We start from the raw sequence: 20838 nt of genomic DNA on the forward strand, positions 1-20838 counted from the left end.
AATATTTCTGTAAACTGTGACTCAATAAGGGCATTTTACTATGGTACATTCTTGTGTGTTACATAAATGGTTATAGTTAGTTTGTTTTTATGAGTAAAAATGTTCTGACAGGTGCATACAACCCACCCACAATGCAGTATATTTGATATGTATATGCATTTGGCAGACACTTTTATCCAATGGGACTTACAGTGCATTGCAAGGTCTACAATTTATTTACTATGTGTGTTTCTAGGGAACATTCTGTCCTGCTAATACAATGCTATAAGAACACTAAATATTAAACACCATTACATATCCAACACCCAATGCATCTGTCATATCTTACCAAATGATCATCTTTATTATTTTTAGACAGAAACAGTTTATATTAGTAAATTCACAGTGGTCTTGGTTACCAAATTGTTTATTTCACTTAGGAAAAGGCACACTAAACAATTATATACAGTACATATGGTATAGAAAAATATATAGTGGGCCATTTTGTAAAAGTGGATAACATTTAGTTTTTATTCTAAAGGTTAGCATTGCTACATAACATGACATTTATTGTTTGCATTTTACAAACATGAACTTGTAACAAACTGGAAAATAATTTCTTGCTATGCATTTATGAGTTGTCCCACAAACATACAGGACCACTGACACATCAATTCTCAATCTCACACTCATAACAGTTATACATATACTTTAAATTTGGTTGTTATGGTGCTACACATTCCAAAAGCTCACTGCACAGACACTGGCAAAGGCAGTACACCATGAGAATTAAAATACTGGCAGGTACCACACTGACCAGCAGTAACCCAAGATTTGTAATCTGCATTATTAGCAGGTAGATACCCAAAGGCAATGAGCCAAAGTAAAGCAGCCCCAGCAACCAGACCAGTGCTCGTGCTGTGGTCTGGCATAAGAGAGCCGTACAATTCCACACTGTCCATCTCTGCATAACAGAAGCCATGGAGTCCAGGCTGGAAGAATGGTAATCCCTACCTGGAGCTGGAATTACAGCCTCCTGCTGAGGCTCCATAATGGTGATAACCACATAATTGGAACGAATGGAAGTAGGGGAAGCTGAGGCAGTGTGACCCACCAGGGAATTGAGGTGTCTGGGACTGAGGAGAAGCTCATCTTGCCTATTAAGCAGGTTTTGATGTTTCCGTGTCTGGATGGACAATGCCGTCACCAGGTTGTACTCATCTGGTAGATTGTCCACGGCCTCTCCGGGAAGGTCTGTGATGTAGCGGCAAAACGGGCAGACCACTGAACCTGGAGATGATTCACCCAAATCCAGGATTTTTGCAAGGCACTTGGCACACAGATAATGACAGCACTTCAGTACTTTTGGACGTCGACTTGACAAGCTGTAAGCGCAGTAGCAGATCTTGCATTCCAGTTCTTCTGTGGTGGTGAAGCCACTCACCACATCCTCTGGGAATTGTCCCATCATGTTTTCTTCCTCTCAGCGTTTTCTCATGGGCAAGTTGTAGTCAAAGCAGTTCGGGAACATGGTGGCGATGCCACTTTTTGTGTCCGGATGGTGTCCTGTGCAGACTGTGAAGCATTGCCTGTACTGTGCCAAAAGGCTCTGGATGGGTTTGTGCTGAGGAACTTCATGCACTCTGTGGAAAGGTGGGGAGAGGCCACCACCGAAAAGATAACTGTTAACACAGCAGTAGAGAACAAACGCCGCAGCAACAAAGCAGTCCCTGTAAAACCAGGGCTGGAATTTTCTAGCTTTTGTTACCACTGAAATTCAGTCCAATTAGTGGCACCACACTTTCTGGTACAAAGTTTATTTTGCTTTCACAATTCAAGAGTACATAAAAATGTTCTCAAACAAGACAAATCATTTTGAATTCAAACAAATCTAAACTATAATAAACATGCCTAATTTAATTATAGTTGTCTATAGTTACATGTCCAATTGTAAAGCAGCCAATACAGCAACGCAGTTTGCTGTGCAACATCAGAAATTAGGTCATTGCTGTTCACTCTCTGTGTTTGTCTTTTAGAGATGGCTATTAATGAGATTTTGTGATATAAGAATACACTGACATCGAGTTGATTTTTTAACATTTAGATTTCTTATGCATAACACAAAAGTTAGTGGGGCAAAGACTGATCTACATTAACTTTTCACCAAGTTTAAATTCAACAAATATCAAAATAAGATTGATACAAAAAATCTGCACACTTAAGAAATCAATTCTGTTTCTGAATGAAACATAATTCATTAAACAAGGCAGCTGTCATTGTCTAAAAAGGCTTAGTTTTGTTGAGTACTGCATGTGTAATTACATTGACTTGTGTCTGAGGAAATTAAGTGTCCCTCATTGGAAATCATTTAGTCCTAGATTAAATTTCAGACTTGGGAATAGTTCTAATACTGGTTTTAAGCACTCTCTGTACTTGCTTTCTTCTGATTTCATAAAACAAAGTAGTGTACTAAACTAAAATCACTACACACAAAAAGGGTGAATTAAGGTTGACTGGAGATGACATTTTGACATTGAGATGACAGTCAAAAACCGTACCTGAATTCACCCTATACTAATTTTACATTGTGTGACCCTTGTTTTACTTCATAATATACAGTAATGCACACTGCCCCTAGTGGTTAAAGAAGTTACACCTGCTGATTTTTGTTCCAATAATAACAAATATAGGATACAACAATCTTTGTAATGGCAAAAAATCTTAGCTTGAAAGAAAAACACAGAAGCAGGTTCCACGGGCCAAACAAAAATTACCTTATTTGCTCGAGCCAATAAAATGAGACAATTAACACCCCTCAAAAAGGTGCTCAAAGATCCTGTCCTCCCAAAGTTTGACTCCATTTTTATACAGTAATATCAAATACTTCTTATTTGAGATGACATACACTCTTCTCATTGGTCTCGGCCTGCCACAATTAACTTATTGTTTGGTGTAGCAAAGTGTAGCTGGACTCTTTCTCAAATCTAAAATGATGTACGTGGTTATTGGTTCTCTTGACCTTGGCGTACCTACCACAACTAACGTATTGTTTGGTGTAGCAAAGTACAGCTGAACTCCTTCTCAAATCTAAAATGAGGTACTCTGTTTGTTACTTTAATTGGCCTTGGCCTACCTGGTGCTTTTGTGAGACATAATACACTCACCTAAAGGATTATTAGGAACACCTGTTCAATTTCTCATTAATGCAATTATCTAATCAACCAATCACATAGCAGTTGCTTCAATGGATTTAGGGGTGTGGTCCTCGTCAAGACAATCTCCTGAACTTAAGCAATTTTGAGCGTGGAATGGTTGTTGGTGCCAGACGGGCCAGTCTGAGTATTTCACAATCTGCTCAGTTACTGGGATTTCATGCACAACCATTTGTGGTTTTACAAAGAATGGTGTGAAATGGGAAAAACATCCAGTATGCGGCAGTCCTGTGGGCAAAAATGCCTTGTTGATGCTAGAGGTCAGACGAGAATGGGCCGACTGATTCAAGCTGATAGAAGAGCAACTTTGACTGAAATAACCACTCGTTACAACCGAGGTATGCAGCAAAGCATTTGTGAAGCCACAACATGCACAACCTTGAGGCGGATGGGCTACAACAGCAGAAGGCCCCACCGGGTACCACTCATCTCCACTACAAATAGGAAAAAGAGGCTATAATTTGCAAGAGCTCACCAAAATTGGACAGTTGAAGACTGGAAAAATGTTGCCTGGTCTGATGAGTCTCGATTTCTGTTGAGACATTCAGATGGGAGAGTCAGAATTTGGCGTAAACAGAATGAGAACATGGATCCATCATGCCTTGTTACCACTGTGCAGGCTGCTGGTGGTGGTGTAATGGTGTGGGAGATGTTTTCTTGGCACACTGTAGGCCGCTTAGTGCCAATTGGGCATCGTTTAAATGCCACAGCCTACCTGAGCATTGTTTCTGACCATGTCCATCCCTTTATGACCACCATGTACCCATTCTCTGATGGCTACTTCCAGCAGGATAATGCACCATGTCACAAAGCTCGAATCATTTCAAATTGGTTTCTTGAACATGAAAATGAGTTCACTGTACTAAAATAGCCCCCACAGTCACCAGATCTCAACCCAATAGAGCATCTTTGGGATGTGGTGGGACGGGAGCTTCGTGCCCTGGATGTGCATCCCACAAATCTCCATCAACTGCAGATGCTATCCTATCAATATGGGCCAACATTTCTAAAGAATCCTTTCAGCACCTTATTGAATCAATGCCACGTAGAATTAAGGCAGTTCTGAAGGCGAAAGGGGGTCAAACACAGTATTAGTATGGAGTTCCTAATAACCCTTTAGGTGAGTGTATATTTGTGGAAACAATAACTAAAGTTGAGATACAATGGCTAAATAATAAGAAAGAATATATTCATAATCAGTATTAAATGCATAATCAATAACAAGACAGAATATATATTTGTGGAAATAATAAATGCATAATCCACCCCCAAAACGATATATCTTCCAAGTAACAAAAAAGTGTGGTTCAATAATTTAGATATATGATACATAAGAAACCATCATATAAAGCACATGAGATTTAAATGGAGATCACATAAAGATCATAAGAAAAAAAATGAAAAAAGAAGTGAAAGGCAAAAAAATAAGGAGGGGGCATTAAATAAGATTACAAGCCTTAAAGTAGAATATTAACTATGTCACAAAGTTTAATAGTTGTAATAGCTTTCTTATTGACAGACATGTACACATTTGTTCCCTATAACATAGTTATTATAGTATAATAGTTATTATTATATATTATTTTATAGATCATCACATACTTTCTTATTTTGTAACGGAATAAGGACTTGAATTGCGTCGACCGGTCCAGACCGGGCTATAAAAAAAAAACAAAAAAAACATAAGGGACATTTCAAAATAGGCCTATATATTTTTTAAGACAATGCAATTAAATAAATAAAAGAACGCACAACAAGTTCATTTGGCTTTAACTTCTAGATCAGGATTGCAAGCATATAGGTAAGAACAGGTCAGACAGCTGACTGAGCGGTGACGTCAGAGTTCCCAACAGCAACGCGGGGCTGCCTCTGAATGACGTCAGCGACCAAACAACAACAACACAGACAGCAGCTGGCGGCAGTGCGCGTGAGGAGCGGGGACCGGGCTCCCGATTGTCTGCTATGGCTCATCGGGGTGGATACAACAGCGCGGATGTGTCAGAGGTGGAGCCGGTTAAAAGCGCAGAGCTGAACTCAGGTGAAGAGATGGCAGAGACGGAAAAAGAGCAGACCACCATCAGCGTCCCACGCCCTGCAGGGACATTTCATCCATTCTATAATGTATCAAAGCTGATCAACTGGAAAAGACCATTATGGACTTCCGCTTTCTTCGCTATTACAAATATTGTCTTCTGGTGAGACACATGACGCAGCGCTTTTTTTCCTCGTGCACTTATTTCTATGAGATCACATAAAATGCAGATATAGCAGACATATCAGAAAAATCATTATTTCTGACTTTAAATAAAATGTTGCATTAAAAAATATGGATCATAATTGATTGTATTGTAATGTAATGTTAAAGGTAATGCTAAAGCCTTATAGACTAGGCTTATATTAGGGCAATGTTTTATTTGCATGACAAATATATTTTTCATATTTTAACTTTATTTATAATTTATGCATCTTGCATGTGCAAAATGTTCTGATGCATGTCCTACAAGCTATATTAGCCAAAAATTAAAAGCTGGGTGATATGTGGGTAATCACAGTATTAAGGTTAATAGGACTATGTATTGAGTAACTTGGTGTTCCCTACTGGAATTAGGTAAATGCTCAACAGTTTTAGTTTCACTCTCAAAACAATAGGCTGGATTTAAAAACCAAAGATTAGACATGTCTTGTTATTCTTAACGCCATTCCAGCATCTATGGCTATATTGATGGAACTAATTAATACACGTGTTAATCCACACAAGTTGATTCATACACACATTGAGGAAAGGGCAATTTGGCATCTCTAATTCACCTAACCTGCATGTTTTTTACCTAGCCTGAGTTTATTCTGACACAGGGAGAACATGCAAACTCGACCTGACGTTGCCGGGCCTGAACCGAGGAACTAGTTGCTGTAAGGCAACAGTGCTACAAATTTAAAACACATGCCAGCTGTTTGTTCAACGCTGGTAAAACTATAGCAGTATTGAATTATGAAAAAAGTTAAAAGATTATAAAATATGCATTAAATGTGCTTTTATGTCTGTTGTTTTTGTTTTATACAGGCTGGTGTCCCTCAGTCCATGTAGAGTATTCAGCATCATCTCCTTGTGTCTGGCTGTCATATTGGTGATACAGATAATGCGAGATGTGGCTCTTTCTAGATCAAAAGGTATGGATTTGTGTCATCCTGTAATATTACAGCATCTTTGGGTATACCATGCGACTCACAGAATGAAAGCAAGTGTTGATATATTGGCCACCAGTCCCACATGAGTCTATATGATCTTTTACATAGCTCAGCAATTGTCTGTCACATATACATGCTTTTTTGATAGCATGGCATTGCTGCTGTCCTTATTGCTGATAATAATATAGTAATATAACTTGCAGATCCCACTCATGTTTATTTTCCTGTTTACAGGAGCTTCTTTATGGAGGAGTATGACAAGCAGGTAGGTTAAGAGCATGCACACCTGTACCATAAACCATGCATTAAAAAAAACTGAAATATGAATTGCAGTTCGACCTGTAACCACTAGAGGGTGGTGTATTTCTTTTAGTTGGCATAGAGCAGTGGTCACCAACCCTGTTCCTGGAGATTTCGTACAGATCCAATCCCAATCAAACACACCTAAACCTTTGCATATCAAATTATTCCAAAGCCAGTCTTTCTGAATAAAAGTATTGATTTGATGTTTAATAAGTTCATCCAAAACTGCATATCAGTGGCCTTCGGCCTTCCATTATTTTAATTCAGTTGCTGCACAGTACTCTGACCAGAGCTGCCCTGTCATTGTTTATGTACTTACGGTTAAAACAAATGTAATGTCAGCATTGTGCGCCAGGGGTGAGATGCCAGTTCAGTAATCCTCAGTGTGGTGTTTATGTGAGGCAGCCCTCATTAAACCTCGAGTGCTTGACGAACAGCTGCTGGATTGCCTCAACTTGTTCGTTTCTGTCGGCTGCTGTTGAAGCGAGGCGTGTTTAAACAGTTGTTTCCCCCCTGATCTGTCCGTGGACCCCTCTGACCCCCCTCCTCCTATATTTACAAACACTTTTTGTATTTGAGTATGTTATTGAGGATTTAAATGGGAATAATAAAATGTAAAGACAATTTAAAGCCAATATAATTACAGTAAAATATAATAAAAGTAAATATAATATTTATGGAGGTATAATATAATAATTATAACTAATATTTACTAAATAATAATAAAAAAACACAAAAGCTTAAGAAATAACAATATAATACAATAGCAGTTTAATGTTTGAAAATTCTTCAAAAAAATAATGTAAATTATATTCAGTCTAATAATAAATGTACAATATTTGTCATTGAGTAATGAATGTTTGTTTATCAGTACGATGCGATATGTGACCCAACATGGGTTGTTCCTCCTGGGGTTGCATGTGTTGAATTCAGTGTTGTGAAACTTTTGTTTATGTTTCAGACTGTTGTTTGTCCGTGTGTGGCATGTTTCAGTCTTTAGCATGACTCAGTTATTTGTGTGCCCAGAACTCATCGTAATCCTTCCTTAAATTTCTCCACCCCTCTTATTGGGGGGGTTTTTGTAGTGTCTCATCCAACTGGCCAATCACATACCCGGATACTAAGAAACAAAAGGTGTGTCTAGAAACTCAACAGCTCATTGGAGGAGTCTAGGTGAGGGTTAGATGACTGGTATTAGTAGTTTGACAAGTCACTGCCCTTTCGTCATAGTCAAATGACCAAATAATTAAAAGCCTATAGTAGGCTATAAATAAACCTATTATATCTACATTTACTCATTCTTAATATTTTTGTTGAGTTTACAATATTATTGTAAACTCATAAAATATATGTCATAATAATACAATGGTAATATTGGAATCATGATAGGAAAGTATTAAAAATAAACAAAACTTTATTTGAAGTAAAATGTTATATTTTAGCATCTTCAGTGTAGCCACCCTTTACCTGGAAATTTACAAAAATGTAGCATTTTATCAAGCAGCGTCTCATCCTGGGATGCCTTTTAAAGAGTTTTGAATAAATCATTTCTGAGCTCTGTGTGTGTATATATTTAGAGCAATGAGTACACCTGGCAACTAAACGATGGCACTGGTACAGTTCAGTATATACCAGCCAAGAACCAGCCTTTTGGTCGATATAGTTTTTGGTTTCAGAATGAGAAAAGCTGCCAATTTAGGGCAAATTGTGATGGCATGGTACCTAGGAACTTCAGTGCATCTTTTGGGTTGTTCATGTGCCACTGTAGCAAGTACGTAATTTTTTTAATAAATAAACTGTCTTCTTGACTATTTAGTAAATTGTTGTCACTACGAGATGATCATTATGAGAAAAGAGTGAAAAAGTTGATGAGGTTTGGGGACCATTTTCTAGTTAAAAATGTTAGCTATGTATGTACCTTTGTGTAGATCATTTTTCAGTAAGAAAATACTGTTCCCAGAGGGTCTCTTTCTATGAAAAGGGGGTATTAAAGGGGTGTTATATTGAGTGTTTGTACGTGTGTGTATTCATGCCCCCACCACCCTGTCCAGCACTGTGATGTCTGCTTGAGGAATGCTGTGTGACTATGGTATTTTTAGACCTGACCGGTTGAAATAGTAAAGCTCAGGCCTCGTTCAACATAAACACTAGCTGGTGTGGCTTCATGCAACACTTCATTTGTGATTCTATCTGAACTCTGGACCTTATCACTGACACACTCACCTTCTGACACAACTAAACGCTTCTCATGTTGAAGCCTAGAGGTTTTGAGATGATCGCAGAAGACCACGGATCAACATTAAGGTAATAAATGAACGATTATTTTGATTATATATTGGTAACAATAATAGTTGTTAATTGTGTTGGTATTCGGAATATCTGAATTAGACCCTAAAATACGTTTTTTGCAAAACACACACACACAAAACAAATGGCAGCATGGCATTTTATACCCCTATATAAACATATAAATGATCATGTAAATAAAAAACGGTAAATAATTTAAAGTTAAAGTTAAACATGTTTATTGTTTTCACATTATATTTAATCTCTTTTTTAGTTAGATAGCAAGAGTGAATTTAAACTAAGCAGTTTTATTATATTATGTGTTTTTATGTGCAAATTAACCATTTCCCCCTATTTCTGGAAAAAAAAGTAAGAACATGTTGGGTAAACATTACATTTTCGCAGATAAAAGTCATCATAATTAACTTTATTTAAAACAAAATGTTTAAATCTGTTTAAAAAACTGTGAATTTCTGAAAAACTGAATTTTTTGTGTGCTAAATAGCACAACAAGTTTGTAATCATATAGAGAACCATTTTTAGTGCTATATAGCACCTGTAAAGCACCTATGAAGAACCATTGGGGTGATATAGCACCAGATGGTATATAGCACAATATGGTTCTACAATGCTATTTGGCACTTATATGGTTCCCCTATGATTACAAGCCAGTGAACCACTTTTAGTGCTATTTAGCACCTATGAAGAACCATCCAGGGGTTATATAGCAACACCATAGCACCAGATATGGTTCTATATAGCACAATATTGTTCTACAGTGCCATTTGGCACTTATAATGGTTCCCCTATGATAACAAGCCAGTGAACCACTTTTAGTGCTATTTAGCACCTAAGCACCTCAGAAGAACCATCCGGGGGTGATATAGCAACACTATAGCACTAGATATAGTTCTATATAGACCGTTTCATCTGGCGCACGTGCGGTGACGCGACAAGCGTCTGGTCCGAACTTTACTTCCGGTTACTATTTGTTTAATGGTCTGACTAGTTGCTTAAACTGAACTCTTAAACAAATACCTCGTCGAAAATAGAAAATCGTTTAGGTTCCTATGTAATCTACGCGTTGTTTATTTTGCTTGTTATATAAATAAACGACTTTAAAAGGACTTTGTTGTTATTTATTCTTCGCGGAGTTTACCGGAAGTTACGTGATGGCCACGAAAGCCGCTTGTTTATGTTGTTACTGCTGAAACCGTCTATAGCACAATATGGTTCTACACTACACAGTGCTATATGGCACTTAAAATGGTTCCATGATTACGAGCCAGTGAACCACTTTTAGTGCATTTAGCATCGTTTGCTTTCATAGAATTTCACTATTTTAATACATGTGAAAGAAATGTAATACTGTTTAATAATTGTATAATTATAATATAATAATAATAAATGTTAAATTACACGTTTACGGGGCATGCATGTATATTTTGTGTCTTGTAGTTTTTTTAAAGTGAATAAATCATTTGTCTTTTATTGCTTTATCTAATTCTGTTTAATCATAGCACATTTAATATCTACTGCAATTACACGGCCTTTAAATGTGTCACGTTTCAGATGTGAGGATGTTCTGAATTATTGTCAGTCATGTATCACATGTTCAGTGGTCACGCGGTCACAACAAGTGTGATAGGGTCTTGTTGTGGAACATTTGCTTGGTGAAATTTTGTGTTGATTGTCACAAGCACTTTATGGCTGTCAGTGATTGGCTTTCTCTCAGCAGAACCTTAAACAGGAGTTAAACACTGTTAAAGGACTTCATTTGGCAGAGCTAGTGTTTCTGACGGAGGTGGATTTTTGCTGTCATTCCTCAGCTGTTTGTTTAGGGCTATTTCAGTGTACTGTCACTAGGCTTGTTTAAGGATATGACAAGTAGCTTTCTGTGTTGTTTTAAAGATTATCATGGAAGTCTACTAAAGAGTTGCTTGCTTTATAGAAAAAAGAGTCACCTGTTATTGGAATGTACATTCAAAACATAATAGAAACACTTGACTGAAATGCTTCTAATGATGATAAATATCTTTTAATCTGAAGGTGTATGCTTAAATGTTTGAAATGTTTTTGTATTAATATTCGTATTAACATATTAATTTCTTTAAATAAATGTATACAAAATGTATTTTAACGGATTACTTAGTATTAATAATAAAGAAAAACAAACAGACAAACTCTGGGCTACCCTGAAACTACTAAAAATGCTCAAATATACACTAAATAAATTCAAAATATGTACCTCAGCTGTCACCTGGACTGTACCTTTTCAAAAAGTATACAGTAGGGCTGTAAAAAGATTAATGGCAATTAATCACTTTCAAAATAAAAGTTTGCAATGTGTTTGCGTACTATATTTGTGTGTATTGTGTGTAATTATTATGTATATGTAAATACACACATACATGTAAAAATAAAATAAAAAATTGTAGTTATGTATATATTTTTTTGTTTATATATAATATAAAATATATAAAAATCTAAATAAATATATGCATACATGTAAATGTTTCTTAAATGCATATATGCATGTGTTTGTGTATTTATATGCAAAATAATTACACACAGTGCACACACATATATTATGCAAAAACAAACTTTTATTTTGTTTTGTTTTTTGCGATTAATCTATTGACAGCCCTAGTATACAGCTTTGCACCTCAAGGGGTGGTTTCCCAGCCAGGGATTAGCTTAAGCCAGGACTAGACATTAGTTTAATTAGGAAATATAACAAGTTTTAACAAACATGCCTTACTAAAGACAATACTTGTGTGCATTTTGAGGTAGAACAAAGGGCACTGATGTATTATAAGATATGTCAGTGCAAGCTGTTTTCAGTTTGGACAGCTCTTACATTTATTTTAGTCTAGGATTAGTCTAATCCCGGTCCGGGAAACCGCCCACAAGAGTTTAAATTAGTACCTCATAGGTACATTAGTATCTCATATATTGGTACCAAATGTATCTGTACCTAATGTTACATGTTTGGACCTTTTAAAGGGTACTACTCGAGTGACAGCTAGTTAACAACAACAATTATGTCTGATGAGTTGACTATTATTTTAAAATGTGAAAAAAATATAAATAAAGAATAAGTGTTTCTATACCTTTGAATGCTACTGCATTTTATTTCATTTAAGCAGCTACCAGCAGCAAAAATATAAGCAGTTAGATATAAAATAGCGTTGAGTGACCATCATCCACCACATGGCACCAGTCAACAGCCAGGTTTCCCAAACAACCACCTACCCTGTAATGAAAGATGTAATGTGACTAATTCTCCCCACATTTTTACAAGCCCATCTGCATCATGTGGTTATCACACCTCAGTGATCTCCAGTCATCAGCTCTGGCCCGGGTTGGGCAAGCCTGATCTCACTTTTCCTGGCTTCTCCTAATCTTGAACTGTATCAGCCACATGCTAATGTGAGCTCTGTTGCCTCATAGTCACACGACGCCCCCTTTAATAGGAAACCTCCGGTAAGGGAAACATGTTTCAGCAATGTCGTGGTGACTGCTTTATGGCCTTTTGGAGGAAACACAGAAGTGATCTGTTAGAGAGGGCATCATTGTTTGAGGCATGCTTTGGGGCTGATTTGTTTGTATGTCAAGCTCTTTATTTGTATATTTTTGACACGTTTTGGTACTCTAGGGGGCGTTGTTTGTTATGTTTTGGCAAATGCAGGTCAACAGCTGTGAGGGGGCAGGGGTAGGGCTGCATAAAAGAAGATAAAGGGCATTAACAGGCAGCCTGTTAATAGATGCGTATCCTGTGCCAAGGAATTCTCAAATGCCACTTTCTAAAGTCATGCTAATTCATTGAAAGCCAAAAGATCAAGGAAAATATTGCTTTACTTTTTATATGATATTTTTACCCACCCATGTTTTACCAAAACAAAACCTGTATATTTAAACACCTCACGTTACGTCAGATGTAATGTTAACTCGTCAAAGAGTCTAATTTTGAGTTTGGCAGGCTTAGAGATCTATTATTAGAATAGTGATCTATTAAAGTGAAATGTTTAAACTTCAGCTATCAATAAGGTTCTTTACAATTGATATTTTAAAATTTGAATCCCTAGATGGCAATCTTACATCTTAAAAAAAAAAGAAGGTGAGCCCTTAAATTAGCCAAGCCAAATATTTCAGTATGGAACCTCCACCCCATTTATAAATCAGGTATACCCAGGTCGACTCCATTTCAGTTATCTTGTGAACCTATTGTAGTGCTAACTAGTGATGTAGTACTCGAGTCCGGTCTCGAGACCGATTTCTGCTTTCTCGGACTCGTCTCGGACTTGTTCCTTCAAAGACTCGGTCCTCGAGACCAACGCATTTTTTTATGTTCATATAAAAAAACCACACAACACATAACAATAATAATAAAATGCAATGTTGATGGGCATTATTTGAAAATGACATCCCATGGTGCAATGCAAAGATACTGCCATGAGAGCCATTTATTTATCTCTAAAAAAATATGCAGAAGATGATGCATGTGATAGGGATTTTTTTAATGATAGTAAAAGCATAGTCCATATTAGGACGTTAAGACTGCTTCTCAAAACAATTCCCAATCTAGCTTAGTCTGTAGGCCTAAATGTGGATTATTAACTGGGGTGATAATTAAATCATGAATACTGACATGTTTTTATGGTCTTGGGCTCGACTCGGTCTCTAATCCTAAAGGACTCGGCCTCCACTCAGACTTGCTTCCTCAAAGACTCGGTCTTGACTCGGACTCGACTGTATTTGAAAACCAACAGACTCAGTCTCGACTCGGTCTTGACCCTTCAAAGACTTGGTCTTGACTCAGACTCGGCATAGGCGGTCTCGTCCCCATCACTAGTGCTAAGTAAAAACAATCCTCTTGTATTCTGTATTGCTGTAATTGGATCACCACTGGGACTGTGAACTATCTCACATGTACTCTGTGCTAGAATCGGTCTTTAAAGGCATACACATTGTGATGCACTCTAAAAATGTCTGGGTTATTTTTTACCCATAATGGGTAAATATTGGATAGGACACATCGCTGGGTTGGAATTGACCCAACTGCTGGGCTATTATACCCCATGGTTGCATAACAACAGCCCAGCATTGGGTCATTTTGACCCAGCATGTGTTCTGTCCGATGTTTGCCCATTATGGGTCAAAATTAACCCAGACATTTTTAGAGTGTACTATTGTTATATTCAATGAATCCATTTAATTAATTTCATTCTGATTTTGCGTTCCAATTAGTGTTTGTAAAATGTGTAGCTTAGTTGCAACATGATCTCACAAAGTTCCGTGGCATTCTCACGGATCTCCGGACTTTCTTTTCCGTGGCGTTCTCACGGATTGGTTGCTCGGCTGCTTTTTCCTATTTTCAAACCATTGTCGCTTCGGTTTAGGGTTAGATTTGGTGTTTGTGTTAGTATGTCACTTTAAATATTTGTTTATACTATTTTTTCTGATGTATTTTATATTTTCTAAACTTTAATCAATTGTTGCCTGGCATTGGGGTTAGAGTTGGGTTTGAGCAGGGATGTCATTTTATGTAAACCTGGCCCTAAACCGAAGCGACAATGGTAAGAAAATAGGACAGAACAGTTGAGTAACCAATCCGTGAGAATGCCACAGAAAATATGCGCAGATCCGTGAGAATGCCACGGAAAAATGTATTAACATCATCCATAAACGTCCTAACATTACATACATACACCCCAAAAATATTTTTTATATTTTTATGCTGGATATTTCTAGACTTGGCATTGGGTCAAAAAAAAAGGATAAACCCAGCCTTTGGGTTGAATTGACCTAGAATTGTTTGTGTTTGACCCAACAATGAGTTCAAATAACCAAGCATTTTGGGTTGAAACAACCCAGCATTGGTTAAATTACCACCCAACTGGTGGGGTTTGTCCCTTTATGAAAATAACCCAACATTTTTACAGTGTGCAACACTCAAGTTGTATACATCATACAAATATCAAATATTGCACGAAGTGGCTATTTTGTATGCATTTTGTGATCTTGTTTTTACGGCTGGGTTTGTTACTTTTTGACCCAACGCTGGGTTGAAAAATAGCCCAGCATTTTTTTGAGTGTAGAAACGTGACTGTCTTTATCATATGTTTCATTTCTGTGAAGAAGATATACTGCAATGCACATTGCAGTATATCTTTTCGTCACAGACTCTTATAAAAGTCCTGAGACTCTTAGATCCCAGAAAAGTGTTGCGAAGACTGCAAAAAAAAAGTTCAACACATCAACACATATTTCAGCACGTATCCAGTGCTAAATAAAGAAGTGCAAAGAATATAAATTATTCATAAATATGAATGAATTATAAGGTGTGCTCTTTCAGAAAGGTTATCCTATCACACTTGTGGTTCAGCACTAATGCTTACTAATATGTAATCTGTGTTTTTAATTTCTAGTTGGGAGGTCATAGACTCTGCCCAGGAGGACAAGTCTGGATCAGGATCTCCATTCACAGACCCCTGGACAAGCTTCAAGCTGTTCATTGAAGAGACTTCCTCTTTTAAACAGCAGAATCCAGGCAAGGTATGAATGGATTTGCAGCAGACTGAGATATTTGTGTAATACAAACAGTAAAAGAGGCAGGACTGGAATGTTAAAGACTGTATTTGTCTCTCATCGCAGTTCTGTCTGCTGGTATGCAGTATGTGTTCCTTTCTGGCCTTACTCGGGCGTTACATTCCAGGGGTTGTTATTTCATACATCTTAGGTAAGTAGCACATTTAGTCAAAAAGAGGATCATCTGTAATTGAAATGTAAATGTTTTTACTGACAGACTTACACCACTGTATGTATGAGATTTGGACTCTTTAGATCTTCATTTAAGTTTAAAGATTAATGTTACTTTTGGCAATGCGAACACCCTTTTCTGGGTTTACCTCAAGATCGCACTAGAACACCTAACAGTACGATTGACATGTGATCGTGGATTCCTAGTAATTGAACCATGACGCCAATCTCACTCAGTCTCTGGCTTCTTTGGTTTCCTGCCGTCAGCTGGTTCATAAACACGCTGGCAAGCGTGACACTCACATTAATAGTTTGTCCATCTGCTTATCTACAGTACTAGGAATTTTTCTCTGGCCCTTGGTGTCATCACATGAGTTTGGATTGTGGATGAAACCAGTTCTGCAGAAACTGGACTTCGGAGTGGGCGACTTTCTTCAGAAAATCAAGGAGAACCATGGTACGTCTCAGATACACAGAGGTTAAAGGTCAAAAGCATTTAGAAATCAAAATTATCATGAGACCATCAAAGCCAGTATGAGTTGTGCTTGGGTCCACATCAAGCATCTTAATAGGGCCCACCAGCTTCATTACACTTTAAAAATGCTGGGTTGTTTTCAATTTAAAGGTGCAGTGTGTAAATTTTAGTGGCATGTAGTGGTGAGGTTGCGAATTGCAACCAATGGCTCAGTTCACTGCTCTTCCCTCGCTTTTGAAACGCAAAGAGAAGGTACAGTAGCCACCCCCTAAAAAAATGTCATCGACGGAGACAACTTAGTAAAAAACTTCCGTTAAGGTCTTCTGCAGAAACATGGTGGCACAAAATGGCGACTTCCACGTAGGGGGACCCTCGGTGTATGTAGATAAAAACGTCTAATTTTAAGGTAATAAAAACATAACGGTTCATTATAAAAAGGTCTTTATACACCCCTGATCATATAGTTTTGTATATTATTTTGCATTTCTGTCAAGAGATCCTTTTAAAAATTACACACTGCACCTTTAACACAACATTTGATAAAATGTTTAGTTTTTAACCCATTGTTGGGTCAAAAACGTTATATGCATTTTCTGGATTAGTTTAACCCAATGGTTGGGAATGTCCCTTCACCATCTAACTCGCAATGGTTAAAGGAATAGTCTACTCATTTTCAATATTAAAATTTAGCTTAGCCCCATTCATTCAATGGTACCATTTAGAGATAAAGTTAGAAGTGAACACATCAACGTTTTTCCTATTTAAGACGAGTAGTTATACGAGCAAGTTTGGTGGTACAAAATAAAACGTAGCGCTTTTCTAAGCGGATTTAAAAGAGGAACTATATTTTATGGCGTAATAGCACTTTTGGGAGTACTTCGACCCGCCTGAAAAGTCCGCTCCCCTTCTCACTCTCATAATGGGAGAGGGAGGGTGTTACTGCGCCGAGTCGAAGTACTCCCAAAAGTGCTATTACGCCATAAAATATAGTTCCTCTTTTAAATCCGCTTAGGGCTCAGTCACACCAAAAGCGTTTATGGCAGTTGCAGGCGCCTTTTTTGAATGATATTCTATGGGCAGGGCGCGTTTGCGCGCTGTTTATGCGCGCCGAGCGCCTTGCGGTTTTCTGCCGCCTGCCGCGCACGCGTTTTTGAAGGAGCGCTGAGAGCGGAGGAGCGCCTGACGTCATTCGCGTCTTCCATTGTCCAATCGAATGAGGGGAGAGGCGGGCCTTACGTTGTGGCGAGAGAAGTTTACAGTTGCTTTGAAGAACCGGACTCCACTCGCTCACTCTCTCCTGCGTGTTTGTGCTCCTCTCACACTCAAACAAGGTCAGAGCAAGCGCCCTCTTTTTAAAGTTTCTGCTAATATGACAGTTAACAGCAAAAGAGCGCTCACGCTTCAATATTTGATTGACAAGACAGCTGACTCGGTGGTTGCTTAGCAATATGAAAAGCCGCGCTGCACTGCTCTTTTTTAAAAAAGGCAGTGCGTCGCGCCTTGCGTTTGCAAGCGTTTAAAGCGCTTTTGGTGTGACTGAGCCCTTAGAAAAGCGCTACGTTTTATTTTGTACCACCAAACTTGCCCGTACAACTACTCGTCCCAAACAGGAAAAACGCCGATGTGCTTGGTCACCTCCAACCCTATCCCCAAATGGCACCACCGAATGAATGGGGCCAAGCCAAATGCCATCCAAGCGCCACAGCGCGCTCCAGCGCCCACGCGCACGCACACAGACGACAGAGGGATGTATCTACAATTCTTAGTTAAGGTAATAACATATTTTAATATTGAAAATGAGTAGGGTATTCCTTTAACTACACAGGTCCACCTGCTAAACTAACATAAACCAGAATCAAGATAAACTTGATTACAAATTTAATCTCATTTGCAATTTCCACTTTCTTAGAGAAAAGGATACTTCAGTCACAAGCCGAGAGAGAGAGCATTGAAGCTGATCTGTCATCACTTTTCCCCAAGGTCAGTCTTAATAGCCTTGGAGTAGCCAATGAAAATTGTATTACCAGTTTTTTGTGAATGTATACTGATATTGGAAGATCTACTACAGGTGGACTCCACCGTGTGCAGGGAGCTGTCGATATCAGACACAGAGGTCTCTGAAGTGACATGGACAGACAACGGTACCTTTAATCTTTCAGAGGGGAACACACCTCAAACAGAAAACTCAGAGGGTAAGCTCCCTCATGTTTTAGAAACATACATTGTCGAAAGTTTGTGGACGTTCCCTTCTATAATAGTTGGCTATTTCAACTTCACTTATTACAAACAGTTGTGTAAAATCTTCCATCTTCCAAAATCTTTTGCACAAAGCCAAAACCAATGTAAAGTGAAGGTCTTATTCTTTTTGAATGTGAATGTTTAATATCATTTTAAATATTTTCCAATTCAGACTCAGACCGGAGAAGCGATGAAGAGGTCTTCACCGGTGGTCTACCAAAGTTTCCTTCCCTAGACAATGTCTTGGGAACAAATGGGGAGGATGATGAAGATAGCATTGGAATGCCCACCACACCTGCCCATCCCAGCAGGTTTGGGTCCACACAATCAGAAGAAGAACCTACAGTCCAGGCCCTGGACGTTGTGCAGAGGTTAGCTGGGGACGTGATAACAGCAGCAGTCACCGCGGCCATGCAGGAACGCCTGGAGGCCATGGTACCGCCGGCGCTGGTCCAGGCACTCGCTGAGGAATCAGACAGTGAGGCGGAGGACTTTGAGCTGTTGGACCAATCAGAGCTGGAACAGCTGGAGGGAGAGCTGAGCCTGGACAGAGCGAACCGCACAGATCCATCTAAACCTAGCAAACCGGGCTTTCTCTCGCAACTGCTGGGACGACCCTGATGTTATTTTGAGGGATTCCGCCTCCCTCTGTGATGGGATGTGGGTGGGATGGTTTACAGGGAAAGGTCCAGGGTTGTGTAGGTATCCCATTGTTTTAACTTTAATGGTGTGATTCGGTTCTTTAGCTATACAAATAAATCCATCTGTGGCTAATTGGTAGTGGCTGGTTTTGGCACCGCTTTATATGAGTGGGTCATTGTAATTGTATATCACATTCAAATCAACCTACTGTATAAGATATCAACCTGACAATGACCAGAGGGTTATGGACCAGAGAAATGTCACTAGTTTAGCTGTTAAAACAGGTAGGACGCAGGAGAGGTGGATGCAGGATGCATTTGTCTATTCAACTTTTTGTCATTTTCTCCTTTAAAAAAGCTTAATGGCTGAGACAGAGACTCCTACTAATAGACAATCAGCAGTACTTTCACAGTGGTAGCACGTACAACAAAAACAAAACACCATATGTACTGTAGGATACATGTAAAGATGTGTTTTGATTTGTTTTCTAGTTTGTTTGTTTTATTTGTATTTTTTCATGAAGATTTTTTGAAAAGCGAGTAAGTGTAATCCTTTGCATGTATAGTTCTGTGTTTTATTTTCAGACTTGTATTGTTTGTATTTGCACTTTTCTTCAGAGTGATGCAACTAGGGCACTAGAGAAAACAGGCACTTAAGTTGAACATTTATATATAATATACCCTTTAAGCACAGTTTATATATAATAAAGAGTTATAATAAACCTGACCTTAAGGGTTTATTTTAATTAAATGTAATAATTGATAATTAATTAGATGAAATCCCCATGAGCTCTTAATTAATCTTTTTGAGAAAGACCCTCAATTTAACTTTTATTCACAATTGGCTCTTTCAAATGTCAAGGTAAAGAGGAACATATATCCAAGACCATGTTTCTGTTCACAGTGAGATCTAAATTTAGCATCACTGTAAAAAAATCTTTGCACTTAATTTTTTAAGTTTAAAGGAATAGTCAATTTTCTTGAAGGAAGGATCCAGGTGGTTTGCTCACCACCATGTCATCCAGGATGTTGATGTCTTTCTTTGTTCAGTCGAGAAGAAATTGTGTTTTTGGAGGAAAACATTGCAGGATTTTTCTCATTTTGATGTACTTTGGTGGAGCCCAACATTTGATACTTAACTCAACACTTAACAGTTTTCTTCAACGGAGTTTCAAGGGACTATAAACAATCCCAAACGAGGCATAAGGGTCTTATGTAGCGAAGCGATTGTCATTTTTGGCAGGAAAAGGAAAAGGATGTGCACTTTTGAACCACAGCTTCTCGTCTGGGTCCGATCCTGTGATGCGCCAGCGTGACCTAACGTAAATGCGTAGTGACGTAGAAAGGTCACGTGTTACATATATGAAATGCACATTTGCGGACCATTTTAAACAATAAACTGACACAAAGACATTAATTAGTATCATTCCACATACAACAACGTAGGAACGATCCTCTTTCTCAACACTTGTAAACACTGGGGCGGAGTTTCGCGTTCGTCCTCTCTGACCTCTTGACGTCATGACGTATTGCGTGGGGTCACGCTGGCGCGTCACGACGGGACCTGGACGAGAGGTTGTGGTTTAAGGGTGCAAATTTTTTGTTTTTCTTGTCAAAAATGACGGTTGTTTTGCTGGATGGGACCCTTGTGCCTCGTTTGGGATCGTTTGTGGTCCTTTGAAACTCCTTTGAAAAAAAAAACGTTGGGTGTTGAGTTGGGTATTGGATGTTGGGCTCTATTGGAGTCCATTGGAAT

General features: G+C 38.4%; 2 protein-coding genes across 2 annotated transcripts; one reads left to right on the forward strand and one right to left on the reverse strand.

The window, feature by feature from the left end:
* Positions 1-334: 334 nt before the first annotated feature.
* On the reverse strand, positions 335-1632 carry rnf182 (ring finger protein 182). The gene has a single exon (XM_055201927.2). The coding sequence runs from the start codon at positions 1448-1450 to the stop codon at positions 704-706; it is 747 nt and encodes a 248-aa protein (XP_055057902.1). The 5' UTR covers positions 1451-1632; the 3' UTR covers positions 335-703.
* A 3440-nt stretch (positions 1633-5072) lies between these two features.
* Positions 5073-19809, forward strand: retreg1 (reticulophagy regulator 1). Its single transcript, XM_073874643.1, has 9 exons — positions 5073-5386; positions 6253-6359; positions 6612-6642; positions 15398-15524; positions 15624-15708; positions 16063-16185; positions 18113-18183; positions 18272-18395; positions 18614-19809. The coding sequence occupies exons 1-9, from the start codon at positions 5154-5156 to the stop codon at positions 19060-19062; spliced, it is 1350 nt and encodes a 449-aa protein (XP_073730744.1). The 5' UTR covers positions 5073-5153; the 3' UTR covers positions 19063-19809.
* The last annotated feature ends 1029 nt before the right edge of the window (positions 19810-20838 follow it).

This window comes from Misgurnus anguillicaudatus, chromosome 2, assembly GCF_027580225.2.
Source record: "Misgurnus anguillicaudatus chromosome 2, ASM2758022v2, whole genome shotgun sequence".
NCBI classification, from domain to species: Eukaryota; Metazoa; Chordata; class Actinopteri; order Cypriniformes; family Cobitidae; genus Misgurnus; species Misgurnus anguillicaudatus.